Genomic DNA, 26,580 nt, shown 5'->3' on the forward strand with positions numbered 1-26,580 from the left:
TACTTTGAATGCTCGTACATTATTTTGACTATTGAAACCAAAGAGTAATTCCCTCCACTGTCAAGTTTTAATTTTCATTCTAATTTATACTTTTTTCTATATCTCTTCAGTAGCACACATTGCACTTGATATAAGGGTGTTTTGACGGTCTCCCCATTGAGACTGGATTACTTGGATGTTGTGGATTTAAATTCATGATCTCCGGTCAATAATAATGTGGCGGCCCGGGGCAGGAGTAGGCATCTGGGATCAAGTATATCCCTGGAGGAGTTTTGGGGATATACTTTTGGGCAAAAAGGGGACAGTAGATAGCTCTGACTGATAATATTAACGATAATCCCAAGAGATTTTATAAGTACATAAAGGGTAAAAGTGTAACCAGAGAAAGTATGGGACCCCTCAGTCAACTCTGTGTGAGCTATAAGAGATTGGCAAGGTCCTCAATTAGTATTTCTCCTCTGATTTTAACGTGGAGAAAAACATGAAGAACAGGTAACTTGGGGCCGTCAATGGAAGTGGCTTGAGAGCAGTCAGTATTTACGGTCGAGGAGGAGCTGAATGTCCTGACGTGTACGAAGGTAGACAAATCTCCCGGGCCTGATCAGATATATCCAAGGATACTCTGGGAAGCGAGAGAGGAAATTGCAGTTGCCTTGGCTGAAATTTAGGTCGTCATTAAATACGGGAGAGATGCCAGAAGACTGGAGGGTGACAAATGCTGTGCCTCAAATCAAGAAGGGCTGCAGAGAAAAGCCTGGGAGGCTAGCGAGCCTAACATCTGTGGTCGAAAGGTCACTACAGAGTATTCTGAGGTATAAAATATACATGCATTTATATTGACATGGGTTGATTAGGGATAGTCAGCACAGTCTTGTACGGGGGAGATCGTGTCTTACCAATCAGCCTGGGATCCAAAGACAACAATCTGTTCTGTCACTCGGGCTTCGGTGTGAAGATGGTTGTCAAACCTGGGCAGTGGTGGTGGTGGTGTGGGGGGGGGGGGGGGGGGGGGGGGGGGTGTATGCGTGCGCGTGTGCATCACCACAGTGGGACGGACCCTTTACAAGCATGCGCCTGAGCTATAGGGAGAGGATGAGCAGGCGAGGGCTATATTCCTTCGATGGCAGGAGGATGAGGGGCAATCTTGTATAGGTGTACAAAATCATGAGAGAAATAGATCAGGTAATCTTTTCCCGTCAGTAAGGGAATTGAGAACCAGAGGACATAGGTTTACGGTGAGGGAGTAATTACGCGACCCCCGAGCTCAGGTCAGGTCGGAGGGAGTTCCCCTGCCACCGGTACTATGTAATCCCGTGCTACCTGCTCCACGGTTGGATAGTCGGCGATTAAACCATCTCCCCCGCCTGGTTTGCCAGGTGAGGAGGGGGCTGTGGACCCCTGGCAGGACCAAAAATAAGACCTGTCAAAGGGAGGATGAGCTTCTAGCGAGCCAACGGCCATCCACACTTCGGTAGAAGTTGCGATCACTGTCGTACATGGCATTGTAAGGAATGATGATAAAGCACACACACCAAAATCCTATACTTCTAGCGGCGGAAGTGCGCAGGAACTAGAGGATAGAGATGTGTGGTGCGCCTGTCACCGTTCCATTCGGAACCCAGCACCACTGCGTCGTTAATGTTTTCTACGATGATGAATGAATGGGTAAAGACTTAATTAGAACCCGAGGGGTAACTTTACTGCACAAAGGGCGGTGGGTATATGGAATGAGCTGCCGGAGGAGGTAGTTGAGGCAGGTACTATCATAACATTTAAGAGACATTGGTCATCTATGCCTTAAAATCTCGAAAAAGCTTACAGAATAAAAAAATCTTGAAAAAGTAAAATTATTCAAGAATCATGATCAACATTCTTTGTATATTCCAGTTCTTCAGACAGTTTGCTCAAATCAAACAATAGAGAAAGGTAACTAGACCGAAGAGCTTTGACCAATCATTTTTTCATTTTACTTCAATAATTGTAAGAATTAACTTAATACTATTATTTGCAGATAAGATCATCTCTGACCCCTCTCACCCTGGCCACAAGCTCTTTGAATCACTTCCCTCTGGAAGGAGACTGTCAAAGCCGCCACAGCCAGACATAAAAACAGTTTTTTACCAAGAGCAGTAGCTCTACTCAATAACCAAAAGTCTGTAGCCTCCTTTTGCCGTTGTATTTTATTTCATTCTCATGTTTAAACTGTAATGTTTTATTATTAATGTTTCATGTGTCATTCTTAATTGTTACTGTATGTCGTGTTGTTACTTGCGAGCAGAGCACCAAGAGAAATTCCTTGTATGTGTACATACTTGGCCAATAAACTTATTCATTCATCCATTCAAACAAGTGTTCCAATGAAATTTTAATGCAAAATCACTTTTTTTTTTTTAAATACAGGTGCACAACCTTTTATCCGAAGATCCAAATAACGAAAACCTCCGAATAGCGGACATTTTTTCGGTCCTTGAAGAAAGGTCCTTGAAAACGTTCACCGAGGGCAGCCCGCAGAGGTGACAGCGGAACCTTCGGTCCTCGAAGAAAGGGGAACTAAATCCCCATTCATAAAAGAGAAGGTGAGGGTATATTGCGCGGGAGGGTTAATAATTGACAATATGCTGCTGCCTGCCCGCTGAGTTAAAAAGTTCCCACGGTAGACTCACGATAGACAGTGTATCGTGAGTCTTGCATGGGAACTTTTTAACTCAGCGGGGCAGGCAGCAGCAGATTGTCGCTCCCTTAAGTTTCACCTCACCTACACCCCTCTGCTTCCCGACCATGTGTGTGACCCGTTCCCTCCCCTCTCCAGCTCCCCGCCCATTGCACCGGCGCGGGGGCTTTGCACTGTCTTCACGTCGGCGACGCTAGCAGGACCGTGCCAGATACCGGAGACGTCAGGACCAACGGGACACCGACCCCCAGGCCCACTGCAAGCACGGAGATCCCAGAGACCCACAGCCAACAGCAGCCCAGCCCAGCCCCGCTCCAACTACAGAGGAACCTGGGTTGCGGATGACGGGGCGCAGCTCGGGGCGTCGTAGGGGCCCATCGGGGAGCGGGTTCCTGTTGGTCCTGACGTCTCCGGCCACCTGCCATCCTCCGGGAACTGTACCGCCCTTGCAGGAGAGTGGGGTTGTTTGCAGTTGCAGAGGGAGGGGGCAAGGGCGGTACAGTTTCCAGTCTCAGCTCCAGTCCAGGGGGGTGGCCGGAGACGTCAGGACCAACGGGACACCGACCCCCAGGCCCACTGCAAGCACGGAGATCCCAGAGACCCACAGCCAGCAGCAACTCCAGCCCAGCCCCGCTCCAACTCCAGAGGAACACGTAGGGGCAGAAGCTGATGGTGTGCAAGGTACGTCTTGTTCTTGGGGTGGCGGATGAGGGGGCGCAGCTCGGGCTGTGGGCAAACTGCCACTTGTCGCCGTAGCGGCCCATCGGGGAGCGGATTCCTCTGGAGTTGGAGGGGGAGGGGGAGGGGGGTATTGTGCTGTTTGATCGCCCCCTGCTATCCCAGGGACAGGGAGACACAGCGGCTTTTTAGACTGGTGGGCAATCACTTCCAAAGTTCTGCCCACACAGTCAGTACACCTCTCCTACACTGCATTTCATACAAACATTTATTCTGCAAGAAAAAACTACATTGAAGACTCAAACTCGCGACCGAGTTTACTGCCGGGATCAAGGCGCAAACTCGCGACCTTGCGGATATGAGCCGAGCACTCTACCACTGAGCCAGCCATTAAAATCTACGCTAAAAAATATCCATTCCGAAGACCGACAAATTCTGAATTACGAAAAGTGTCTGGTCCCAAGGCTTTCGGATAAAAGGTTGTGCACCTGTAGTACTATTTAAAATATTTTTTACTTTAAAAAAAAGTTTAATTGCCATATTCTGATAACAGAACCTTGCCTCACGACGAGCTAATAAACATTTCTTAAACTCAGATGTTGGGTTTACTGGCTTTCACTTGCTCTAATGTCCTTATTATATCCGGTGTTTTATATATTAATGTTCAGTGTTGCATGGTTGCACCATTCATAGTGCAATTAGTGATTTAGATTTATCAGTATATAGATATGATCGAGGTTGTCCATACAAATTTTGGAAGTACTTACAGTTTTGCCATGACCATCTTTGCCCACACTGCAGAGTACTCCCCCGTTGAATGAAAAGCTAAAGGAAAATAAATATTATTTTACTTTCCTTTTATCTGAACCATTCATTACAACTGAGAACCATTACATTTAATTATTCCAACAAGTAAACAAATTCAAAGTAATTCCACTGTAACGTTGGAGCAGCAGAGTTCCGTTATAGTGATTAATATTTGCTACATACTGTATGTATGCTGTAACCAAACACAGGAATATAATTATTGATGTCTTGAACCTTAATTTAAATTATTCATACAATAAAATTGATGGTTGGACAAATATTGAAAAACCATTAATATAATGCGTTTCCCAGCATAAGATCAGAAATGGAGGAATGCAGAAAGTTTAAAATACATTCAAATGTCTGCTTTAATACATTTTACGATGTTAATTAAATTTCTTATTGTAAACATTCCGGCTGCAGGAATGAAAAGTACAGAAATGAGATTGGGAACCTTATGTCACAGTGTCAGAACAGCAACGTAGCCTTTAACCTCAGAAAGGCAAAAGATAAAAGTTGATCTAAAGAAGCGGGAGAGATAAACACAACCCTGAACTCTTCAATGGAGCTGCCATCCTTATCACCAGTAATCCAATTGGTCCCTTCACAGTGATGCGGTGATCAAGAAAGCTCATCAGCATATTTATTTTCTTAGCATCTGAGATTTGGCATGTTCACAAGGATTCTCTTGAATTTCTAGATGCTTCAGTTGCAGAATGTATTGTGACAGGATACATCTCAACCCAGTATAGCAACTGCTCTTCTCTTAACCGCCTGAACCATTCAGTGGCAAATATTGCCCTGTCCATCAACAGGCTTGTCACTTCCTTCCACCCAGTCCATCGTCATAGTGCATTGCATAAGGAAGGCTGGAGGTATCATCACGGATGCTTGCCACCCTGGCCACTCTTTTTCTTTTTTCTGCCTTCTGGGAGAAGAAAGCCTGGATATCCAAACTGAAGAACAGCTTCTTCCGCATGGCTATCAGACTCCTGAACACTCACTTCTTTCATATTCCCTTCCTGGAGTTGCCGCCATATACTCTTAATTCTACCTAATTCAGTTATTCCATAATTACAATTTAGTATTTGTTTTGTACTATTTCAGATTGCACCATAATCTTTACACATTCTGCTATTTTGTATTCATAGTTGTGTTAATTGCTGCTTCTATCATTATCATGTATAATGTATTTATTCTAGAAGCTTCCTGCAAACAAGGAAGTGCATTGCACCTGTTGCATATGACAATAAAGTAATCTGAATCTAAAGATAGAAATCTTAAAAACAAATAAAGATCTGCGATATTTCATACGCTATTATCTAATTTGATCTTTAATCATTAATACATGAAAACATTAAAGTTCGATACGTGTTACTTCTGCACATAATCTTTGCCCATTAGGATTTGTGGAAGGACAAACGTTTCTTTAACCACTTAGTTCATCTTTGTTATACCAACCAAAGGAGGAATAAGAACGCAATAGTGCAGCTCATCCTTACCTGAGGGAAGATACTGAATGCACATGGGTTTTAAACATTGCGAGGCAGTTCCCTTGGTTGAAATTCCAAACTCTGATCAGACTTACATTTCCAGTTTGTGCAGATGCTAGTAGTGTTGTGCTGCCATTAAAGGACAAGGCAGATACCTGGTGGAAAGCAGACATAAGAGAAAGCGTGTTTTAACTGCACAGCACTTAAAATGCATTCCGCCGAAGGGCACCGATTCAACATGGCGCTCTTGGTTCTCCACCTTTATTCTCAGGTACATTGCCCTTGCATCAGCTTGGTCGTGCACACTACTGACCTGAGAATCTGGCGTGAATCCTTACTATTGCTTCTCTGGAGACCTGGTGCAGATTCCTACACTCTATGACTCAATGTGGAAAAGTGTGCCTGCCCAGCACCAACCTCGCAGGCAGCCTGCAGCCTTATACACACTGAGCCTAAGAGGGAAAGCCGCTCATCACTGCCTTGTGGGGCTCACGGCTCACTCTGGCTGACATGGTGGATATAGGCCCTTGTTGAGGGACTTTTACAGTGAGCCAGCTTCCAGGCACTCGGGTTCCTTGCATAGCAATGGGGAGGGCAGGACCTTGCAGTAGGATCCCGACACAAAGGCCAAAGTCACCCAGGTTCCTGCATAACGGCAACAAGGATTTACACGAGGTTTAGGCATTCAGTGGAGAAAGCACAGGTCTACAGGTCCTGTCATAGTGGTGCTGCCAATCTTGCATCTCCCTTGATATAATACTTAATACTTTAGTTCCTGGAATTCCATCCATACATGAAGCAAGGTATTAGTGTATATATGACTGCCAGATTAGGTCCATTTACAGTGCATTCAGAAAGTATTCAGACCCCTTCACTTTTTCCACATTTTGTTACGTTACAGCCTTATTCTAAAATGGATTAAATTCATTTGTTTTATCATCAATCTACACACAATACCTCATAATATAAAAGCAAAAACAGGTGTTTAGAAATATTTGCAAAGTAATTAAAAATAAATAACTGAAATATCACATTTAGATAAGTATTCAGACCCTTTGCCGTGACACTCAGAATTGAACTTTGGTGCATCCTGTTTCCATTGTTTATCCTTGAGATGTTTCTACAAGTAGATTGGAGTCTACAAGTGGTAAATTAAATTGATTGTGCATGATTTGGAAAGGCACACACCTGTCTATATAAGGTCCCGCAGTTGACAGTGCATGTCAGAACAAAAACCAAGCCATGAAGACGAAGGGATTGTCCGTAGACCTCCGAGACAGGATTGTGTCGAGACACAGATCTGGGGAAGGGTATAAAACAATTTCTGCAGCATTGCAGGTCCCGAAGAGCACAGTGGCCTCCGTCATTCTTAAATGGAAGAACTTTGAAACCACCACGTCTCTTCTTAGAGCTGGCCACCCGGCCAAACTGATCAATCGAGAGAAAAGGGCCGTGGTCAGGGTGGTGACCAAGAACCCGATGGTCACTCAGACAGAGCTCCAGAGTTCCTCTGTGGAGATGGGAGAAAATTCCAGAAGGACAACTATATCTGCAACACTCCACCATTCAGGCCTTTATGGTAGAGTGGCCAGATGGAAGCCACTCCTCAGTAAAAGGCACATGACAGCTCGCTTGGAGTTTGCCAAAAGGCTCCTAAACAAGATTCTCTGGTCTGATGAAACCAAGATTGAACACTTCGGTCTGAATGCCAAGTGTCACGTCTGGAGGAAAACAGGCACCGCTCATCACCTGGCCAATACCGTACCAACAGTGAAGCATGGTGGTGACAGCATCATGCTGTGGGGATGTTTTTCAGCGGTAGGAACTGAGAGACTAGTCACGAACGAGGGAAAGATGAACGGAGCAAAGTACAGAGAGATCCTTGATAAAAACCTGCTCCTGAGCATTCAGGACCTCAGACTGGGGCAGAGGTTCTCCTTCCAACAGTACAATGCCCCTAAGCACACAGCCAATACAACACAGGAGTGGCTTCATGACAAGCCTGTGAATGTCCTTGAGTGGCCCAGCCAGAGCCCGGACTTGAACCCGATAGAACATCTCTGGAGGGACCTGAAAATAGCTGTGCATTGACACTCCCCGTCCAACCTGACAGAGCTTGAGAAGATCTGCGGAGAAGAATGGGAGAAATTACCCAAATAATGGTGTGCCAAGCTTGTAGCATCATACCCAAGAAGACTTGAGGCTGTAATTGCTGCCAAAGGTGCCTCAACAAAGTACTGAGTGAAGGGTCTGAATACTTATGTAAATGTAATATTTCAGTTATTTATTTTTAACTACTTTACAAAAATTTCTAAACACCTGTTTTTGCTTTTTCAATATGGGGTATAGTGTGTAGATGGATGATAAACAAAAATGAATTTAATCCATTTTTAGAATAAGGCTGTGACGTAACAAAATGTGGAAAAAGTGAAGGGGTCCGAATACTTTCTGAATGCACTGTAACTCCTATTTTATAAAGTTCAAATGTTTATGGATTTTCAACCATGGTGTATCAAATTGCAAGTTATAAAAAGACAACGCTTAGGAGGGGCAGAAACAATTATCTACCTGCTCTCTCAATCGAATCTTGGTTAATCCAGAACTGTAAATGTTGGTTACAGGTGTCAAACACCTTTTGACAAAGCACTGACCTAAATAATGTATTTCAAAAGATTTCTTAATGCAACATACAGTAATTAAAAACAATAAATGCATCACTACTACCTTATCTGTGTGTCCAATAAAAAATCTCTGTTGTCCTGTATCAATTTCCATCACTACAACAATGGCATGACAGGGATAGGCCACAGCTGATCCAGACTTAGTCCATGCAGCCTGAAAAATGAAGAACTTTATAAGATCTATTCCACAATCGTTACCAAAATGTTTTGTTTGCACTTCCTGTGGGGCAATTGAACTGGTTTGATCACTAAAAGCACCAAAACAATTACATTTGAACATTCAGTAATTTTAGTCAATTGGCAATAATGGTCACTACAAAATCATAGTGGTACAGCACATAAATGAGTTCTACAGACCTTTTTGACCATCTACATGAATCCACATTAGGTCTACATCCTATTTAAATGCCAGTCTCAATTTCTCATAAAGGTAATGACTTTCTGACCTCAGCTGAATCTATGTTAACAATGGTAAATATATGAATCATATCTTTTCACACATCTACTTCAAAATTTCTGGAAACGCCTTACAAAATCAATACATAATTACTCTGTTAGAAGTAGCAATATTTTATCAGTAACTTTTGCCTTTCTGACCGGTTGAAATAGAGACTTCTAGATACAACAACCACAATGTACAAATCTACACCCCAGAATCAATCACGTGTACCTTTTCATAGGGCACACACCTAAAAATTGACTATTCTCACAATGAATTTGGTATAGCTGTTGCTGAAAAAGCATTGTAGACTTTGTGAATCTTCTGTCAACAGATTACGGAATTGAGATGAAGTTTCACAGCAATCTATCTGGCCAAAAAAGTGAAAGGCAAAGGGTAGGGAACAAGATTAAGAGACACCTTAAGTACAGCTCTGGATTTAGAACACACTTACACATTTCACTGTACATCCTCCATATCCAATAATCTTCTTTAACTTTAATATAGGGTCTGGCTGCAATCCCTGACAAAAATAGAAGTTAATATATAACCATTCAATAAACTGTGAATGTTTAATCATGTAGAATTAATTTAAACAGACAATTCCCTAACTTTTATTTTGGTTGCTTTAAAGCAAAAAAAAAAAATCAAAATTATTATTTCTAAAGAAACAATTTGAATGAAAGTCACGGGTCATTAATGGTGGAGCTTTGAGAAATATTCATTACGTTTTAGTTCATTTGTAACAAAAAGATATTGTATAAAAGAGAAAGAAGAACAGATTGAAACAGGCAAAACATGATTAAAGATTGTTGTAGTTTGGAATGCTAAGGACAGCATCTCAAAGATTGTGGCATTAATCAAAAGCAAATTATAAACTTAAGAAGTGACCCAATATTGCTCAGTCAAATGCATATGGTAAGACTCCTCAACCTGACAGATTATTCGTTTTGAACTCCTTTCAAAGATATTCTGAAAAGAACGCTATCCATTTTTTTTCACCCCCTGCAAAGATCTCTTTAAGTGCAAAAATATATTGGAAATTGAATACCTGTCAGAAGAAAAACTTCAAGTCAGCTTACCTTACGTTTTCTGAATTTTTCAGTGGAAAGCCTGGTGGGTGTAGAAACCTTAGTGCGTAGAGTCTAAAAAACAAAGTCAAAATGGCCTATATATTTTATGGAACACAAAAATTGATTGATGGTAGAGTTGCTGCCTCACAGCTCCAGAGACCCGGGTTCGATCCGGTCTGTATGATGTTTGTATGTTATCCCTGCGACCACGTGGGTTTTCTCCAGGTACTCCCGTTTTCTCCCACATTCTAAAAACGTACAGGTTTGTAGGTTAATTGGTTTTGGTAAATTTTACAATTGTCCCTAGTGTGTACAGATTAGCCTATGGGTGATCGCTGGTCAGTGCGGATTTGGTGGGCCAAAGGGCCTGTTTCTACGCTGTATCGCTAAAGTCCAAACACACTATATTATTTTTGTGCTATCAAATAATCAATATTACAACCCTGGAATAAGAAAAATGCATTTAAGAAACAATCTATTCATTTTTGATTTGTTGATGTTCTAATCTCACTTGCAGTAGCTTTCACATGCCACCAGAAGACAAACTGCACCATTGTAGCATGTTTTTCAATTGCTGCTCCATTGTAGAAAATTGTACAATAACAGTGCTGTGCTAAAAAATTCTATCATCTGTCCATGATATAGCAAATCAGGATGTCTAGCTCTTGTCACAGCACTACTGCCAGGACAACAAAAATAACAGAATGCAAGATATCCCATGAATAGAGGTGCGTGTGTATTTTGTGTGTGGGGGTAGGAGGAGAGGGGAAGAGGCAAGGAAAACCTATCTTAAGAACCTCCTAATAATTAATATCAACCATCAGCAAATTATCAGTGGCCAAGGAAACACAAATTTTCCTTTCTTCCCAAAAGCAAAATACAGCAGTCACCGAAAATGAGAAATAATAACAGCAATATTTCCAACAATTTGCTTTTAAAGTATTAGTCATAGAACTGTGCAACAGAGACACAGGCCCTTCAGCCCATTTGTCTATGCTGATCAATTTGGTATATTGGGCTAATCCTATTTGTCTGCAGTTGGCCCACGTTCCTCTAAATCCATCCTATCCACATATCTGCCAAAACGTATTTTAAAAGTTATAATTGTATCCACTTCTAGTTTCCAATGGCAGCTCTTTCTAAATGTGGATAAGCTTCTGAATGAAAAAGTTGTCCCTGAGGTCTTTCTAAAATCTCTCCACTCTCATATTAAGCCATGCTCTCTAGTTTTATAATTCTCTCCCCTAGAATGAGCATTCACCTTATCCGTGTTCCTCATAATCTTGTACACCTCAGTCTCTTTTGCTCCAATGGAAAAAAGTCATAGCACATCCAACCTCTCCCTATAACTCACACCCACCAGCCCGGGAATCTCTTTTGCCAAACATCTTCATCACCACACTATCCACCTGACTGTGCGCCTGTATTCCCCGATCTCTCCATTCTGCAACCTCTCCAGCCCTGCCCTGGTTTGACATACCAAAGTGTAATTCATTTGTCATTCCATTTGCCATTATTTGGCCCACCTTCCCAGCTGATATAGATCCTGAAGTAACTTGAATAACCTTCCTCACTTCGATCGTACCATCTATTATGGTGTCATCTGCAAATCTTAAAAACAATATTAATCACATTATCATTCAAATCATTACTGAATACAAACAACAGTGGACCTAGCATTGATCCCTGCAACACTCCACTGGTCACAGGCCTCTAATTAGAAAAACAACACTCCACTGGTCACAGGCCTCTAATTAGAAAAACAACCCTCCACAGTGAGCCTTTGGCTCTTTCCTCCAAGCCAGTATTGAATCCAGTTGGCTTGCTCACCTTGAATTCCATTCAATTTTCCAAAGTAGCCGATCATGCAGGACCTTGTCAAAGGCCTTTCTAAAATCCATATAATGTCCACTGCCCTGCCCTCATCAATCGCCTTGATGATTTTTGAGACACTATTTCACAAAGCCATGTTGACTATCCTATTCAGTTTGTGCATATCCATGTGCATATCCTATTGTGCATAGGTAGATCCTGTCCCCAAGAACCTTTCCAGCAATTTTTCCACCAATGATATCAGCTCAACTGCCTGTAGTTCCCTGACTTGTCTTTGCTGACCTTCTTAAATAAAGTTAAAACTTGAGCCACCCTCCAGTCTTCTAGAACATCTGAACAATTAAAAGATGTACTTGGTTAGACCATGAAGATTTATCCACCCTAATGTGCTTTAAAAGCACCAATACCTTCTGCTTGGTGATTTGTATATGATCAAGGACACCACAACAACATGTCTCAATTCCTTAGCTCCCATGATCTTCTCAGTAAAAATCAGATGGAAAGTATCACTTAACATTTCCTCGGTAGACAAAAATGCTAGAGAAACTCACCTAGATGTTACACTGAGTTTCTCCAGCATTTTTGTCTACCTACCTTCGATTTTTTTCCAGCATCTGCAGTTCTTTCTTAAACACTTAATATTTCCTCCATCTCTTGTCATTTACACAAACCTAATATTTCCCTAGCTACCCTTTTGCTCTTAATATACCTGTAGAATTTATTGGGATTTTCCTTTGTCTATCTGCCAGCTCCATATTATGTTCTCATTTCGTCTTCCTGATTGGGGGTCATGACAGAAGCCACCTCGTGGCGATCCCTGGAAGCAACGACGCAATGCACTCTGTGACGCATCGGGCGACAATTCTGTCAACATGTTGGACGACGACAGAAGCCAACAGCGAGCTACATCGTCTGACACACGAGCGAACGAACGTCTTCCTGATTGCCTTCTTATGTGTACTCCTAGACTTCTTAAGTTGAAGAGGGATTCTCTTAATCCCAATAGCCCAATTCTGACATGTCTCTTTTCTGGCCAGAGCCTCAACATTTCTCAACAAGCAGGGATCCCTAAACTAGCCAGCCCTGCCCTTCACCCGAACAGGAACCCGCTTACCCAGCACTTTTGCTAACTCACTTTTGAACGCCTCCCACTTATGAATTCAATTCAATTCAATTCAATTCAATTTATTGTCATTTGGACCCCTTGAGGTCCAAACGAAATGCCGTTTCTGCAGCCATACATTACAAACAAATAGACCCAAGACACAACATAATTTACATAAACATCCATCATATTGCTGTGATGGAAGGCCAAAAAACTTTTCTCTCCACTGCACTCCCCCCCCCCCCCCCCCCCCCCCCGATGTCAGAGTCAAAGTCAAAGCCCCCGGCGGGCGATGGCGAATTGTCCCGTGGCCATTAAGCCACGCCGGGTGATGCAAGGTCGCGCACCGGGTCTAGGTGTTAGAGCCCCCGGCGCGCGCTCGCAGTCCCGCCGCCATTCCAAGCCGCGCGGGGCGGTGCTGTAAGGCCCCGCTCCAGGAGCTCTTCAACCCCGCAACTCGGGCGGGAGAAGTCGCCGTTGCGGAAGCCCGGAAAAGCGGTCTCCCTCCAGGGACCCGCGGGCTCCCGGTGTCACTGTCCGCCAAACCCGCAGTTGCAGCCACCGAATCTCCGGGGGTCGGGTCGCAGCAGCGTCCACCACAGCTCCACCCGCTCTGGACTCGGCCAGCTCCGCGACGGTGAGGTGAGTAGTCAGCACCACAGCCCCCGGTCTTCCTGTTGGAGGCCGCTCCTCGTTGCAGCCCCAACGACAACGGAGACCCGACAAAGAAAAGGTCGGGTCTCCCGTGCAGGGAGAGATTTAAAAGTTACCCCCTCCCCCCCACACCACCCCCACCCCCCCACACACATACCCCAACAAAAAATAACAAAAACTACATAAAAACATAGACATAAAATAATAAAAACGTAGACGGACTGCAGAGGCCGCTGCTGACGAGAGTCGCGCCGCCTACCGTCTCCTTACTAGTAACCCCTTATCGACCTCTGCAAGCACCCATCCCTAATGCCTCCAAACTCAGTCTTGCCCCAATTAAGATTTTACTTTGTGGGATAGTCCTATCCTCCTTCATAACTACTTTATTCTCTTCTTCCTAGATTGTAGACGGTGAAAATGGACAACAGAGAAACGGGACCAAATCTCTTTGCAGATTTGTTTCTAACATTTATTTGACACATGGGAGGGTGCCATTCAGCTGTGGCTAAAGAACAACAGATATATAAAAGCAGCAAATTTTCATTGGGAAACTACAGTTTAGGTTTTTTCCTGTCTGTGACAATCTCTACATTTTTGCTAACAGGTCTCCTCTATGAGGAAAAATTACACAAGAGTATCTTTTTGTAGATTGCTTTAAAATTACACTGATCTAGCATTCACAAACTATGAACTTAAAATGAAAGTTCAAATAGATGAAACTCAAATATAATTGATCATATTTACATCTCACCTCAATATCACTGTCAGCTCTGTGGATTACAGCTCTACCACCTTGATCCGCAAAAACATGAATTCCACCATCATCTGCTGGAATCACTTTCATACATTCAAGACTTTTTGTGGTTTCATCATTCTCCCAGTCTCTGCTACCTCTATCATGATTAGGTGACAACGTTATATCTAAATGTATTTCCGGGATGCTCCTTACGATCCGAGGGGATCTCCGATGCCTACACATTTCCTGAAAAAAGAAAAAAAACATTAAGAGTAGGCAATCAGAGAGAAATTGTTTGCTTTGCTAGAACATCTAATCTGAAGACATTTTAAAGGATTTTGGTACTTCCATTCAGGTAAAAATCTGAGAATGAGGTAACCACAACAGTATTCCAAGGGAAGTGTCAGTTTTGGTAGTTTAGTTTTAGTTATGTAAATGCCTCGGCCTGCCCAAAAGTGCTTGCTGAAGGTAATTTGGATCTCATTGCAGGGGATATTGGTGCCAGTTCACTTTTCCTTCCAGTTAATTTGAAGGATTTTTCAGAGCACCTTGAAATAACCGCTGAATGGCTCAGAAGCTTAGCTCTCTGAGGCATAAAGGGGATAACTAATCATTGCTTACTCAGTGGACCTTGGGTTTGTGCCAAGTCACACACTTGACCCTTAAATACCCTTTTCCTTGCTCATCAAAGGCTGTGCTGGCAAATTATCGGTGAAGGCGAGTTTTATCATCACTGGTGGCTGGTAAGGGAAGTTTTTAAACATCTCACCGGTGTTGTACAGTGGAGCAGATTGATAGAGGTCCTTCGTCTTGCAGATGTTGAGCACACAACCATCCTCTCATATGATACAAAACATTAATGGCTCGATATCCGACCTCAGAACGCATCAAATGCACAACTGACAAACCTGAGATCCTGAGATCCGAAGCACAGTCATCATAGGGTAAACAACTTTCCATTATTTCTGTAGATCAACTGCACTTCCTCAGGAAGTTGGTCAGAGGTGAAATGCAGGTTTGTGTGAGAATAATGAAGCAGTCTTGTTTCAAACTGGTTTTCAGTTTTATAGATCCATTAGATAAAATTATGGCATGAATAACATCATAAAGAAAGCACAAAATGGATATACATTTTCATAGGCAACTGAAAATGAGTAGATGCACATAATCTCACTGGTTGATGGAGTCAAAGACATAAATGAAGTCAAGAAAGAACGTGTAGAGTCTGGTGTGCCTTCCTGCATTTCTCATGGCGTCATCATGCTCGAAGATCAAGTCCACAATGGACAGAATCCACACAGCAACTGAACGTTCTCTTCAACTATTTTCCTGAAGATTATTATGATTGCCACATTTTGGGTGCTCTGATATATCATCCTCTTTGCAGAGGCGAATGATGAAATGATGGATTCATGACCAAACAGTTCTCCTCAGTCATGCTTTAAAACTTCAGTGGAGATAGTACCTGCTCCTGAGGCAGTGTTATTTTTGTAGTTGGGATGCTCCCATTTTAACGTATTAATGGTTAGGAGAGATGGCAAAGCTGAACCAGAGGCTGCGGGGTACAGGATCAAGGGTGTTCACATCAATTGCAGAGCCACCGATGAGTTCTTCTCCAAAGTGTTCCATCCAGGGGACATTAAATCCTCTTTATCCTTGATAACTTCATCTCCCTTCCTGGTTCCCAGTGGTGTGAGGCCTACATCACTGAAGAATCTGTGCGTGACATGGCTATCATCTAGTACCTGAACACTGCAGGTGACATGTGCATGTTTTTTTTATAATGTGGGCAGCCATTGCACACTAGCTATCCTATATACATGACAGAAAAGAGATTTCAGACAGTACATAAAAAGACACAACATGCTGTAGTAACTCAGCTGGTCAAGCAGCATCTCTGGAGAACATTTTGGGTCAGGATGCTTCATCAGACCGTTTGTAGTAGGGAGGAGACAGCTGGAAGGGATGGTGGAACAAAACCTGGTAAGTGATATGCAGAGACAGGTGAGGGAGTTTTTTTGATTGGCAGATGGTTGGATACTGGACAGAGATGAAGACAAAAGGTGTGAGATAACCAAAGATGAGTAGAAATGTGAAGCCAGGGAAGGTATACAGGTGGAAAAGGATGGCGGGGAGTGCAATGGGAGAAATGGGTGGGCATCCATCTAGAGTGCAGGGATGGGCCCTCTAAAATTGGTGAATTCAATGTTCATACCATTGGATTTTAAGCTACCCAAGAGGAATATGAGGTGCAATGAAGGGGGCCCAGGATAGAAATGTCAGTAAGGATTGTGGAGGGGAGCTAATATGGTTAGCATCCAGCAGATCCAGGCCTTGTCAAGTGTTTGGCATAATGATCGCCTCGTCTACACTTGATTTTGCCAATGTAAAGGAGGCCACATCGAGAGCACCAAATGCAATAAATGGAGTTAGAGGAGGTGCATGTGAACATCCGTCTCACCTAGAAAGACTGCAACTGTCCCTGGATGGATGTGAGGGAGGGGTTGTAAGCCAAGTGTTATATCTTCTGCAAGTGCTGGGGTGGATGTGATATGAGTGGGAAGGGATGACTGAACCAAGGTGTTGCGTAGGAAGTGGTTTACGAAGAAAGTGAAAATGAGTGGGGATGTTCTCGTGATGGGATCACATTCAAAGTGGCGGAAATGTCACAGAATGTGTTGGATGTGGAGGCTGGTAGGGTGTAAGTTACAGACCGGTGTAACTCTATCTTTGTTCCATCCTGGGGGGGAGGAGAAACGAAGCAAGAGCAGAAATCCGGGACAGAGGAAACATGGGTGAGAGATCCATGTACAACTGCAGTGTGGAAACCACATTTAAAGAAAAAGGACATCTCGGATATCCTATAATGGAATGCCTCATCAAGGGAGCAAATATGGTGGAGTCAGAGAAAGTGAGAGTAGGGGATTGGGTGGGAGGTATAGTGCAGATAACTGTGGGAGTCGGTGAATTTATAGCAGAGTCCAGATAACTGTGAATCTGCGATTTTACAGTAGAATATAGATAACTGTAGGAGTCAGTGGGTTCATAGTGGAGTCAGAAAAAACTGTTGGTGGACAATAGGTGGACACTCCAGAATTCAGTTCTTGATATTGACTTCATACCTCGCTCCAACCACAGACCTATTAATATTCCCAGCCCATGTCTCCTAGCTATTGGCCATATTCCTGGTCCTGGCCACACATCTGCCTTAAATGAACAAATACAACTTTAAACTAAAATTCCACAGTCTTTCAGGAAGACTTAAAATATCCCCTGGTGCTTTACAAAAAGATTTTGGGTTTACTGACCTTTGTTCTGCAGAGCTGTTTATTTCTCCACATAACATTTACCACTTATCGAAAAGGTCGCCATTGCTTGTGAAATCTTTGGAATGTCTTGAATTTGTAAAATATACTAAATAATTATAAATACTTTGTCACCATAATGTTTGGGACAAAGACCCATCATTTATTGATTTCCCTCTGTACTCCACAATTTAAGATTTGTAATAGACAAAATCACATGTGGTTAAAGCGCACATTGTCAGATTTTAATAAAGGCCATTTTTATACATTTTGGTTTCACCAAGTAGAAATTACAGCAGTGCTTATACATAGTCCCCCCATTTCAGGGCACCATAATGTTTGGGGCAAAGCAATGCCGTGTAAATGCACAGTAAATGCATAGTATTTTGTTGGATATCCTTTGTATGCAATGACTGCTTGAAGTTTGCGATTCATGGACATCACCAGTTGCTGGATATCTTCTCTGGTGATGCTCTGCCAGGCCTGTATTGCTGCCATCTTTAGCTTATGCTTGTTTTGGGGGCTAGTCCCCAATTTTCTCTTCAGCATATAAAAAGCATGTTCAATTGGGTTCAGATCGGGTGATTGACTTGGCCACTCAAGAATTGACCATTTTTTAGCTTTGAAAAACTCCTTTGTTGCTTTAGCAGTATGTTTGAAATCATAGTCTTGATGTAGAATGAACCGCCAACCATTGAGTTTTGAGGCATTTGTTTGAACTTGAGCGGATATGATGTTTCTATACACTTCAGAATTCATTATGCTACTGCCATCAGCAGTTGTATCATCAATGAAGATAAGTGAGCCAGTACCTTCAGCAACCATACATGCCCAGGCCATAACACCCCCACCACCGTGTTTCACAGATGAGGTGGTATGCTTTGGATCTTGGGCAGTTCCTTCTCTCCTCCATATTTTCCTCTTGCCATCACTCTGATATAAGTTAATCTTCGTCTCATCTGTCGACAAGACCGTTTTCCAGAACTGTGATTACTCTTTTAAGTACTTCTTCGCAAACTGTAACCTGGTCATCCTATTTTTGCAGCTAACCAGTGGTTTGCACCTTGCAGAGTACACAATACAATACACAATACATAGAGGCTCAAATGAAATGTTGTTTCTGCAGTCATACACACATGAAAAAAAAGACCCAAGACACAACACAATTTACACAAGACATCCATCACAGCGCATCTCCTCCCCGCTGTGATGGAAGGCAAAAAAACTTCTCTCCCCTGCACTCCCCATTCCGCTCCCGATGTCAGAGTCAAAGCCCCCGGCGGGCGATGGCAATTGTCCTGCGGCCATTAAAGCCACGCCGGGCGATGCAAGGCCACGCTCCGGGTCTTGTTGTTGGAGCCCCCGGCGGGCGCTAACAAAGTCCCGCAGCCGTTGAAGCCACGCCGGGCGATGATGTAAGGCCCCGCTCCAGGTCATCCTCGACCCCGCTATTTGGGCGGGAGAAGTCGCCGTTGCGGAAGCCTCGAAAAGCGGTCTCCCAGCAGGGACCCGCGGGCTCCCGATATTACTGTCTGCCAGACCTGCGGTAAGCCTCCGAATCTCCGGGGTTCGGGTCACAGCAGCGCGCCACCACAGCTCCACCCGCTCCGGACTCGGCCAGCTCCATGATGGTGAGTAGCTCCGCAGCTCCGTGACTGGAGCTCCAGGACGTTCCTGCTGGAGGCCGCTCCACGTTGCAGCCCCAACGACAACGGAGACCCGACAGGGAAAAGGTCGGGTTCTCCGTGCAGGGGAAAGATATTAAAAGTTTCCCCCCCCACCCCCCGCCCCCCCACACACACACACACACACACATACCCCATCAAAAAAATAATAAAAACTACATTAAAACGGGACAAGAAATAACAAAAAGACAAACGGACTGCAGAGGCCGCTGCGACAGAGGCCGTAGCCTCTGTATTTCTGTCCATGAAGTATTCTGCGGACAGTGGTCATTGACAATACCACACCTGACTCCTGAAGAATGTTTCTGATCTGTCGGACAGGTGTTTGGGGATTTTTCTTTATTATAGAGAGAATTTTGCTTTCATCATCTGTGGAGTGCTTCCTTGGCCTGCCAGTCCCTTTGCGATTAGTAAGCTCACCAGTGCTCTTTCTTCTTAATGATGTTCCAAACAGTTGATTTTGGTAAGCCTAAGGTTTCGCTGATGTCTCTAACAGTTTTATTCTTGTTTCTCAGTCTCATAATGGCTTCTTTGACTTTCCTTGGCACAACTTTGGTCCTCATGTTGATAAACAGCAATAAAAATTTCCAAAGGTGATGGAAATGGCGGCGCTGTTGAACAGCTGCGGCTCGCCTGCAGTCCGTCTGTTTTTACTTTTTTTGTTGTTTTTTGTTGTTGTCTTGTTTTCGTTAAATTTTAGTTTATTAGGTTGTGTTATGTGGGGGGGGGGGGGTGAAACATGTTTTTTTGTCTCTTCCTTCGGGGGAATGCGACTCTTTCTGTCGTATCCCCCTTCTCTGCCTCCGTCTGCGCTGAGGCCTAATGGCGGAGCTGGCGGCCTCCAACTGCGACCGACCTCGAGGCTCCGGAAGCAGAGCCAGCCAGGACTTACCAATGCGAGGCTGGCCGAATTCGGAGCTGCGGCGGCATTCCGGCGTTGGCGGCCCGACTCGGGGCTGAGGCGGTGCTCCGGTGGTGGTGGGCCGACTTGGGGCTGAGGCAGCGATCTGAACCCGGGGCTCGGCGCGGGCCAGTGGACGACATCATCGGGAGCTCGCAGGTCACAGGTTGGTGACCTGTTTTTACGGAGCTCTCGCGGCAACAGCTGCGTCTGCTGGACTGGAGGGCGGCATCTTCGGCAGCTTCGACCATCCCGGGCCGCGGAGCTTGAACCGGCCCGTTCGCGGAGCTCGGTTGAGCCGCGGGACTGACTTACCTGATTTACCATCGCAAGGTGGGGTAACAACATCGGAGGCCTGGATCACCTCAGCGCAGAGGGAGAATAAGGAGGGAAGAGACAGAGACTTAAGACTTTTGCCTCCATCACAGTGAGGAGGTGCCTGGTGAACTCACTGTGGTGGATGTTAATTTGTGTTTATTGTGTGTTTTGTTATTTATTATTATATGTATGGCTGCAGGCAACGAAATTTCGTTCAGACCGAAAGGTCTGAATGACAAATAAAGGAATCTAATCTAATCTAAGGAAAGACTGGAGGAAAGACTAGGTGCTGAGAGCTCTCTTATACCTGCATTAAGGAGGCATTTAAACACACCTAAGCAATTACAAACAACTGTGAAGCCACGTGTGCCAAACATTATGGTGTCCTGAAATGGGAGTACCATGTATGAACACAGCTGTAATTTCTACTTGGTGAAACCAAAATGTATAAAAATACCCTTTAATAAAATCTGATAATGTGCACTTTAACCACATGTGATTTTTTTCCAATTACAAATCTCAAATTGTGGAGTACAGAAGCAAATAAATAAATGATGGGTCTTTGTCCCAAACACTGTACATAACAATGGTAGCTAGCTCTATTTCAAAAATAATCTTCTGAAACCACTCAGAATCTTGATATCTCTTGTGCATGATTAGATAATGAATAAAAACGCTTAAGTATCCAGTCAGCAGAATGCCATTGCTTTGTCAGGTACTCACTGCTTCTGGGCTGGTAATTTGTTGGATGAGGGAAACTCTGTCTTTGACAGCCTTACTGACGCTCACTGTGTGAGAATTCGTTCTAATTGGAGTGTAATGTGTTGAATGACCTAGACAAGGCAAAATTAAAAATTATAAATTAAAACATAGCACAAAGAGATGCAAGGTTTTGATGCTGATCAGAGACTTCCAAGCAAAATAAATCTACCATTATACTGTGCTTTCTATCACTAAGCTCATAAGTTCTAAGAGCAGACCCATCAAGTCTACTCCACCATTCAATCTTGGCTATCTTTCCCTCTCAATCCCATTATCTGCCGGAGAAATTGACTTCTTATTGTGGGGGGGAAGGAGGTAACCTTACTTCTAGGTCCCTACCTGGCCAGTGAGGCAGCTTTTTCTCTGGGCTGCCCGTCGACCCGTCCTCGTGGCCTACCAGCGGGCTTGGAGCGCCGTTTCCTGGTGGGGACCGCCCAACACCTCGGCTTCGGTGGCAGCACAGCGCTGGAGCGCCATCGCGGAGCGGGCGATGCCTTGCCTGGGTCGCCGCGCTGGATCGACGCGCTGGAGCTCCGGTGAGCTGGACCGCCGAGAGCAACACCTCCGGGCTGCGGGTCTGCGGAGCGGGCGGCACCGACATTAACATCGGGAGCCTGGGAGCTCCAACTCGGTGCGTCCTTGTCGGCTTCGGAAGCCGACAATCCCCTGCTAGGAAGCGGCCGTTCCAGGTGGCCCAGCCGCTGTGAGGACTCTCCCGACGCCGGGGCAAGACCACCCAGCTAGAACGGCCAGGAACATCGGGCCTCCGTTGAGGCAACAGCGGTGGCCTTAATAGGCCTGACTTTTGGGAGAACTGGGGTTGGGGACTGGACTTTTGTGCCTTCCCCCACAGTGGTAACCACTGTGGGGGGATGATTTTTCTGTGTGTAAGGTACTTTGTTAGTCTGTGTCCAAGATGGCTGTCGGAAGAGAGAGTGGACGCTGGCGCGCTTTAGCTGCCGCTGCTCTCTCTTCACATTGTGTTTTTTTTGATTTTTTGATTTTGTGTCTTTGGAGCGATTTCTATCTTTAATATGTGTATTGATGATGTCCTTATTATTTATTTTTCTCCGACTATATGTTTTTTTTCTCTTCTGTTTAATCTTTGTAAGGTGACCTTGCGATTTGAAAGGCGCCCGAAAATAAAATTTATTATTATTATTATTATTACAGTGAATCCAGTTATCCAGTATGGTCAGTCAAGTGTTACATCTGGCCATACTTCCCACATACATAGTTACCGAGAATATTTCCAGTATCCCTGATTTCTCTCAGAGCACGATGTGGTCGAGTTCTCCATGGATTACTATTGAATGACCATAGGTCTCCAAATTGTGAGGGTAATTAATTATGAAAGAGCTTTATTCCACTCTAAGCACACCTATTACAAACTAGATTCGCTATCTTTACTTAGTCCTTTGCAATGTCAATTTTTTTTTAAATTATGGTGCCAGTAAAAGAACTAAGAATATAAAACCTTAAGATCTTTGAAATACTTCACATTTATCTTGAAATTAAATTAACAGTGTTTCTAACCTGTTTTATGTGGGCTTGTGTGTCCCTTCTGAATTGAGTCGTATGGCATCTTAACTCCATCTGAAGGAAATCTAAAGATAAACATATAAATGAAATTACATCTAGTTGCAGCACTATAAAGTCAAATGGATTAGGTCAGAATTTACTTTTTTTTAAGTTTAGATTCCCTTCAATTTGTGTTGGGGGTTTTCTTTTGCATGTACTACGTGGAACAAGATATAATTAATCCTTTTTACACAGATGTACTTTAGTGTTAAGTGAACTGCAGAGTTTCTGTGAAGAAAATCTTTTAGTCAGCCAAGAAGGCAATGGCAATTAAATTGTTCCTCTTGTCAATTGTTTGAATATTTTTTTTACTATCAAGCTCCAGAAACAGAGTAAACCACGACATTCAGTTAAATTAACAAATTCACATTAATGTAATTAAATAGTAACCAGCAAATCACAACTCATTGCTCAAGTTGAATCTCAGGTTAATTGTGAAAATCAATGGGTTAGAGTGGACTGCCCAATGCACTTGCCTATTTGGCACATTTAACCACCATAAGCAACCAACTCCCATTCCAAAATGCACATGCAACAAAAATAATATCCTGTTATACACCCCTGTGAACGCCTACAGCCCAACAGCTTTGGTGAATTGTACATTTCTGTGATTCCCCTGAAGATATCTTTGAGCTATGCCTCTTCCCTAACTATACCAGGGTGTATTAAGAACAGAAAATACTGGAGATACTCAGCAAGTCTGGCAACAACTGTGGAGAGAAAAACAAATTTCAGATTTTCAACAACTGAATTGTTTTGCATCCCACAATTCCAGTTTTGTTACTTTATTTCCTTCTCTGTCCTAATTGTCAGAGTGGGCCATCACACATCCACGGCCCTCAGCCTCAGTACCGGCTCTCCACAGGGCTGCGTGCTGAGCCCCCTGCTTTACACCATCTACACATAGGACTGCACCCCCGCCCATCACAGTAACACCATTGTCAAATTCGCGGATGACACCATGGTGGTGGGGCTCAGGTGGAGCAGCTGACAGTGTGGTGTGGAGAGAATAACCTGCTCCTCAACACTTCAAAGACCAAGGAGCTCATAATAGACTACAGGAAGAAGAAAACGGACATTACACCATTAATCATCAGAGGGGACTGTGTGGAGAGGGTGGCGGATTTCCGCTTCCTGGGAATCCACATTGAGGAGGACCTGACATGGAGCGTGAACACCTCTGCGCCGCTGAAAAAGGTCCAGCAGAGACTGCACTTCCTGAGGGTGCTCAGGAAGAACAACATCACCCAGAGACTGCTGCTGTCCTTTTATCGGTGCTCCATAGAGAGCATCCTAACATACTGTGTATGCGTGTGGTACACCAGCTGCACAGCGGCTAAGAGGAAAGCGCTCCAGAGGGCTATTGACAACGCCCAGAAGATTGTCGGCTGCCCTCTCCTCACCTTGGAGGACCTACACAGTTCCCACTGTCACAAGAAATCCCAGAACATTATAAAGGACATTTCCCACCCCGGACACTCCCTGTTTGAACTGTTGCCGTCAGGCAGACGGTACAGATCAATGAGGACCAGGACAAACAGACTCAAAAACAGTTTTTATCCCACAGCAATAACTACACTTAATATAGCCACCAAATAAGCGCAGGTGCGCTACATACCAAAGGGATTGTGAAATCGACAGAAGAATGTATGGTTGTGTGTTTATGCTTTTTCTTTCATGTTATTTATTTCAGTTGTTTATTTTAGATATTTCTCTTTTACGTATCGTTAGCTTTTAGATAATGTGTGAATGGTGCACTGATTGGTTAGCATTTTAAATTTTGTTGTACATGTTTACATGTTATAATGACAATAAAGAACCTATTACTATTACTATTAATTCATGAACAGTTACTTATATCTCTTCCAGACAAATCCACTATGATTAGCAAACATTGGCTCTCTTAGATGGTGCCAACTAGGGTGTCATCTAGCTCTCTGAGTCTCCACTGTTTCACATTCCCATTATTCCCATTCACATTCCCATTATTATCTCATAAATGAAAAAAATAGTAACTGCAGATGCTAGAAATCTGAAATGAAACAGAAAATGTTGGAAACACTCAACAGGTTCACAGCATCCGTGAAAAGAAAAACAGATTTATTGTTTCATGATGAAAACTCTTTGTCAGAATCATTTATATTCTCTTTGGTCCTCACCCTTCTTAAAACATTTTGATTTATTTAATTTTCAAGTTCTGATGAAATGTCACCAACTTGGGAACACTAACTCTTTTTCTTCCATAACAGTTGCTGCCTGACTTCCTAAGTAGTTTATTTAAAGCTACAATTTCATTTTTACTTTTAGAGAAAGTCATTGTCCTGTTAGTGACTCTGGTCTCAAGTTTTAGATTGCCTTAATAAGTGCCACTTAATCCATACCTACACCTTCACCACCCTTCATGAAGGTAATTTGCCTAATTTCTGGGTTAATCTGCCTAACAATTCAATTTTTTTAAGATCAGCACTGCAGTACTTGGGACAGTTTTCTGTATTAAAGGCTTCATATTTGATGCAAATTTCAAGTTGCAGATCCAGAGATGGCACGTAGAAATTCATGGTCACATTCTCGGATACCAAACTTCAGTCATCCTCACTCAGTACTCCATCCTTACTCAATCCCTTTTTTTAAATATCAGTCGGTTAAGACAGTCACATACCACTACAATGAAAGAGGACCTAGACTGGGGTAGCACGGTTTGGTTGCAAGTAGTAGATTTTCAGATCTGTTTTTTTTAAATATAAAACATCACGTGACCACAGTATTCCCTCTTATTGCACAGTGAAGCTGACCTGATACAATCATAAATATCGTGCCAGTTTTCTCCTTTGGGTACAAGAAAAGCCATTTCTCTTGGCATTGGAGATACATCATGCAGTCCTGCCCGCTTCGCCTCATGGACTGTCACACCTGAAATGCATAAATGAAGAATTATATGCAGAAGTGGCACATACTGACACGGTTTGGGTGTCTTTCATCAGTTACCATTGACCTTTACTTTCAGAAGCTACAAATGAGGACCCAAGACTTGTTTCGAAAGGAACTGAATACTGTCATGTTTATTTTTGGTCCACGTAAATGTAACATGTCCAAATCTCCAAGTTTGCGGATGACACAAAGCTGGGTGGCAGTGTGAGCCGCGAAGAGGATGCTATGAGGTTGCAGGGTGACTTGGATAGGTTGGGTGAGTGGGCAGATGCAGTATAATGTGGATAAATGTGAGGTTATCCATTTTGGTGGCAAGAACAAGAAAGCACATTATTATCTGAATGGTTAGAATAACTGTAGATGCTGGTTTAAATCGAAGGTGGACTCAAAATGCTGGAGTAACTTAATGGGACAGGCAGCATCTCTGGAGAGAAGAAATAACGTCACCCATTCCTTCTCTACAGAGATACTGCCAGTCCTGCTGAGTTACTCCAGCATTTGTGACTACCTATTATCTGAATGGTGTCAGATTAGGAAAAGGGGAGGTGCAACGAGACATGGGAGTCCTTATACATCAGTCACTGAAAGTAAGCATGCAGGTACAGCAGGCAGTATAGGAGCAAAGAGGTCCTACTGCAATTTTACAGGGTCCTGGTGAGACCACACCTGGAGTAATATGTGCAGCTTTGGTCTCCTAATTTGAGGAAGGACATTCTTGCTATTGAGGGAGTACTGCGTAGGTTCACCAGGTTAATTCCTGGGATGGCAGGACTGACATATGATAAAAGAATGGGTCGACTGGGCTTATATTCACTGGAATTTAGATGGATGAGAGGGGATCTTATAAAAACATAAAATTCTTAAGGGATTGGACAGGCTAGATGCAGGAAAAATGTTCCCGGGGAGGGAAATCCAAAATTAGGGATCACC

The 26,580-nt window shown here is 43.5% G+C and overlaps 1 protein-coding gene across 1 annotated transcript in view; it reads right to left on the bottom strand.

The window, feature by feature from the left end:
• wdr90 (WD repeat domain 90) overlaps positions 1–26,580 on the bottom strand; it is a 146,663-nt gene that overhangs the window by 100,299 nt on the left and 19,784 nt on the right. The window contains exons 7-15 of the mRNA XM_033040329.1: positions 25,515–25,632; positions 22,678–22,748; positions 21,103–21,212; positions 14,186–14,416; positions 9,852–9,914; positions 9,224–9,292; positions 8,374–8,484; positions 5,659–5,804; positions 4,117–4,174 (exon numbers count right to left, since the gene is read on the bottom strand). Of these exons, the coding sequence (XP_032896220.1) occupies positions 4,117–4,174; positions 5,659–5,804; positions 8,374–8,484; positions 9,224–9,292; positions 9,852–9,914; positions 14,186–14,416; positions 21,103–21,212; positions 22,678–22,748; positions 25,515–25,632 (977 nt within the window). The remainder of the gene's footprint in view (positions 1–4,116; positions 4,175–5,658; positions 5,805–8,373; positions 8,485–9,223; positions 9,293–9,851; positions 9,915–14,185; positions 14,417–21,102; positions 21,213–22,677; positions 22,749–25,514; positions 25,633–26,580) is intronic.

Source organism: Amblyraja radiata, chromosome 22 (genome assembly GCF_010909765.2).
Source record: "Amblyraja radiata isolate CabotCenter1 chromosome 22, sAmbRad1.1.pri, whole genome shotgun sequence".
Taxonomy (NCBI): Eukaryota; Metazoa; Chordata; class Chondrichthyes; order Rajiformes; family Rajidae; genus Amblyraja; species Amblyraja radiata.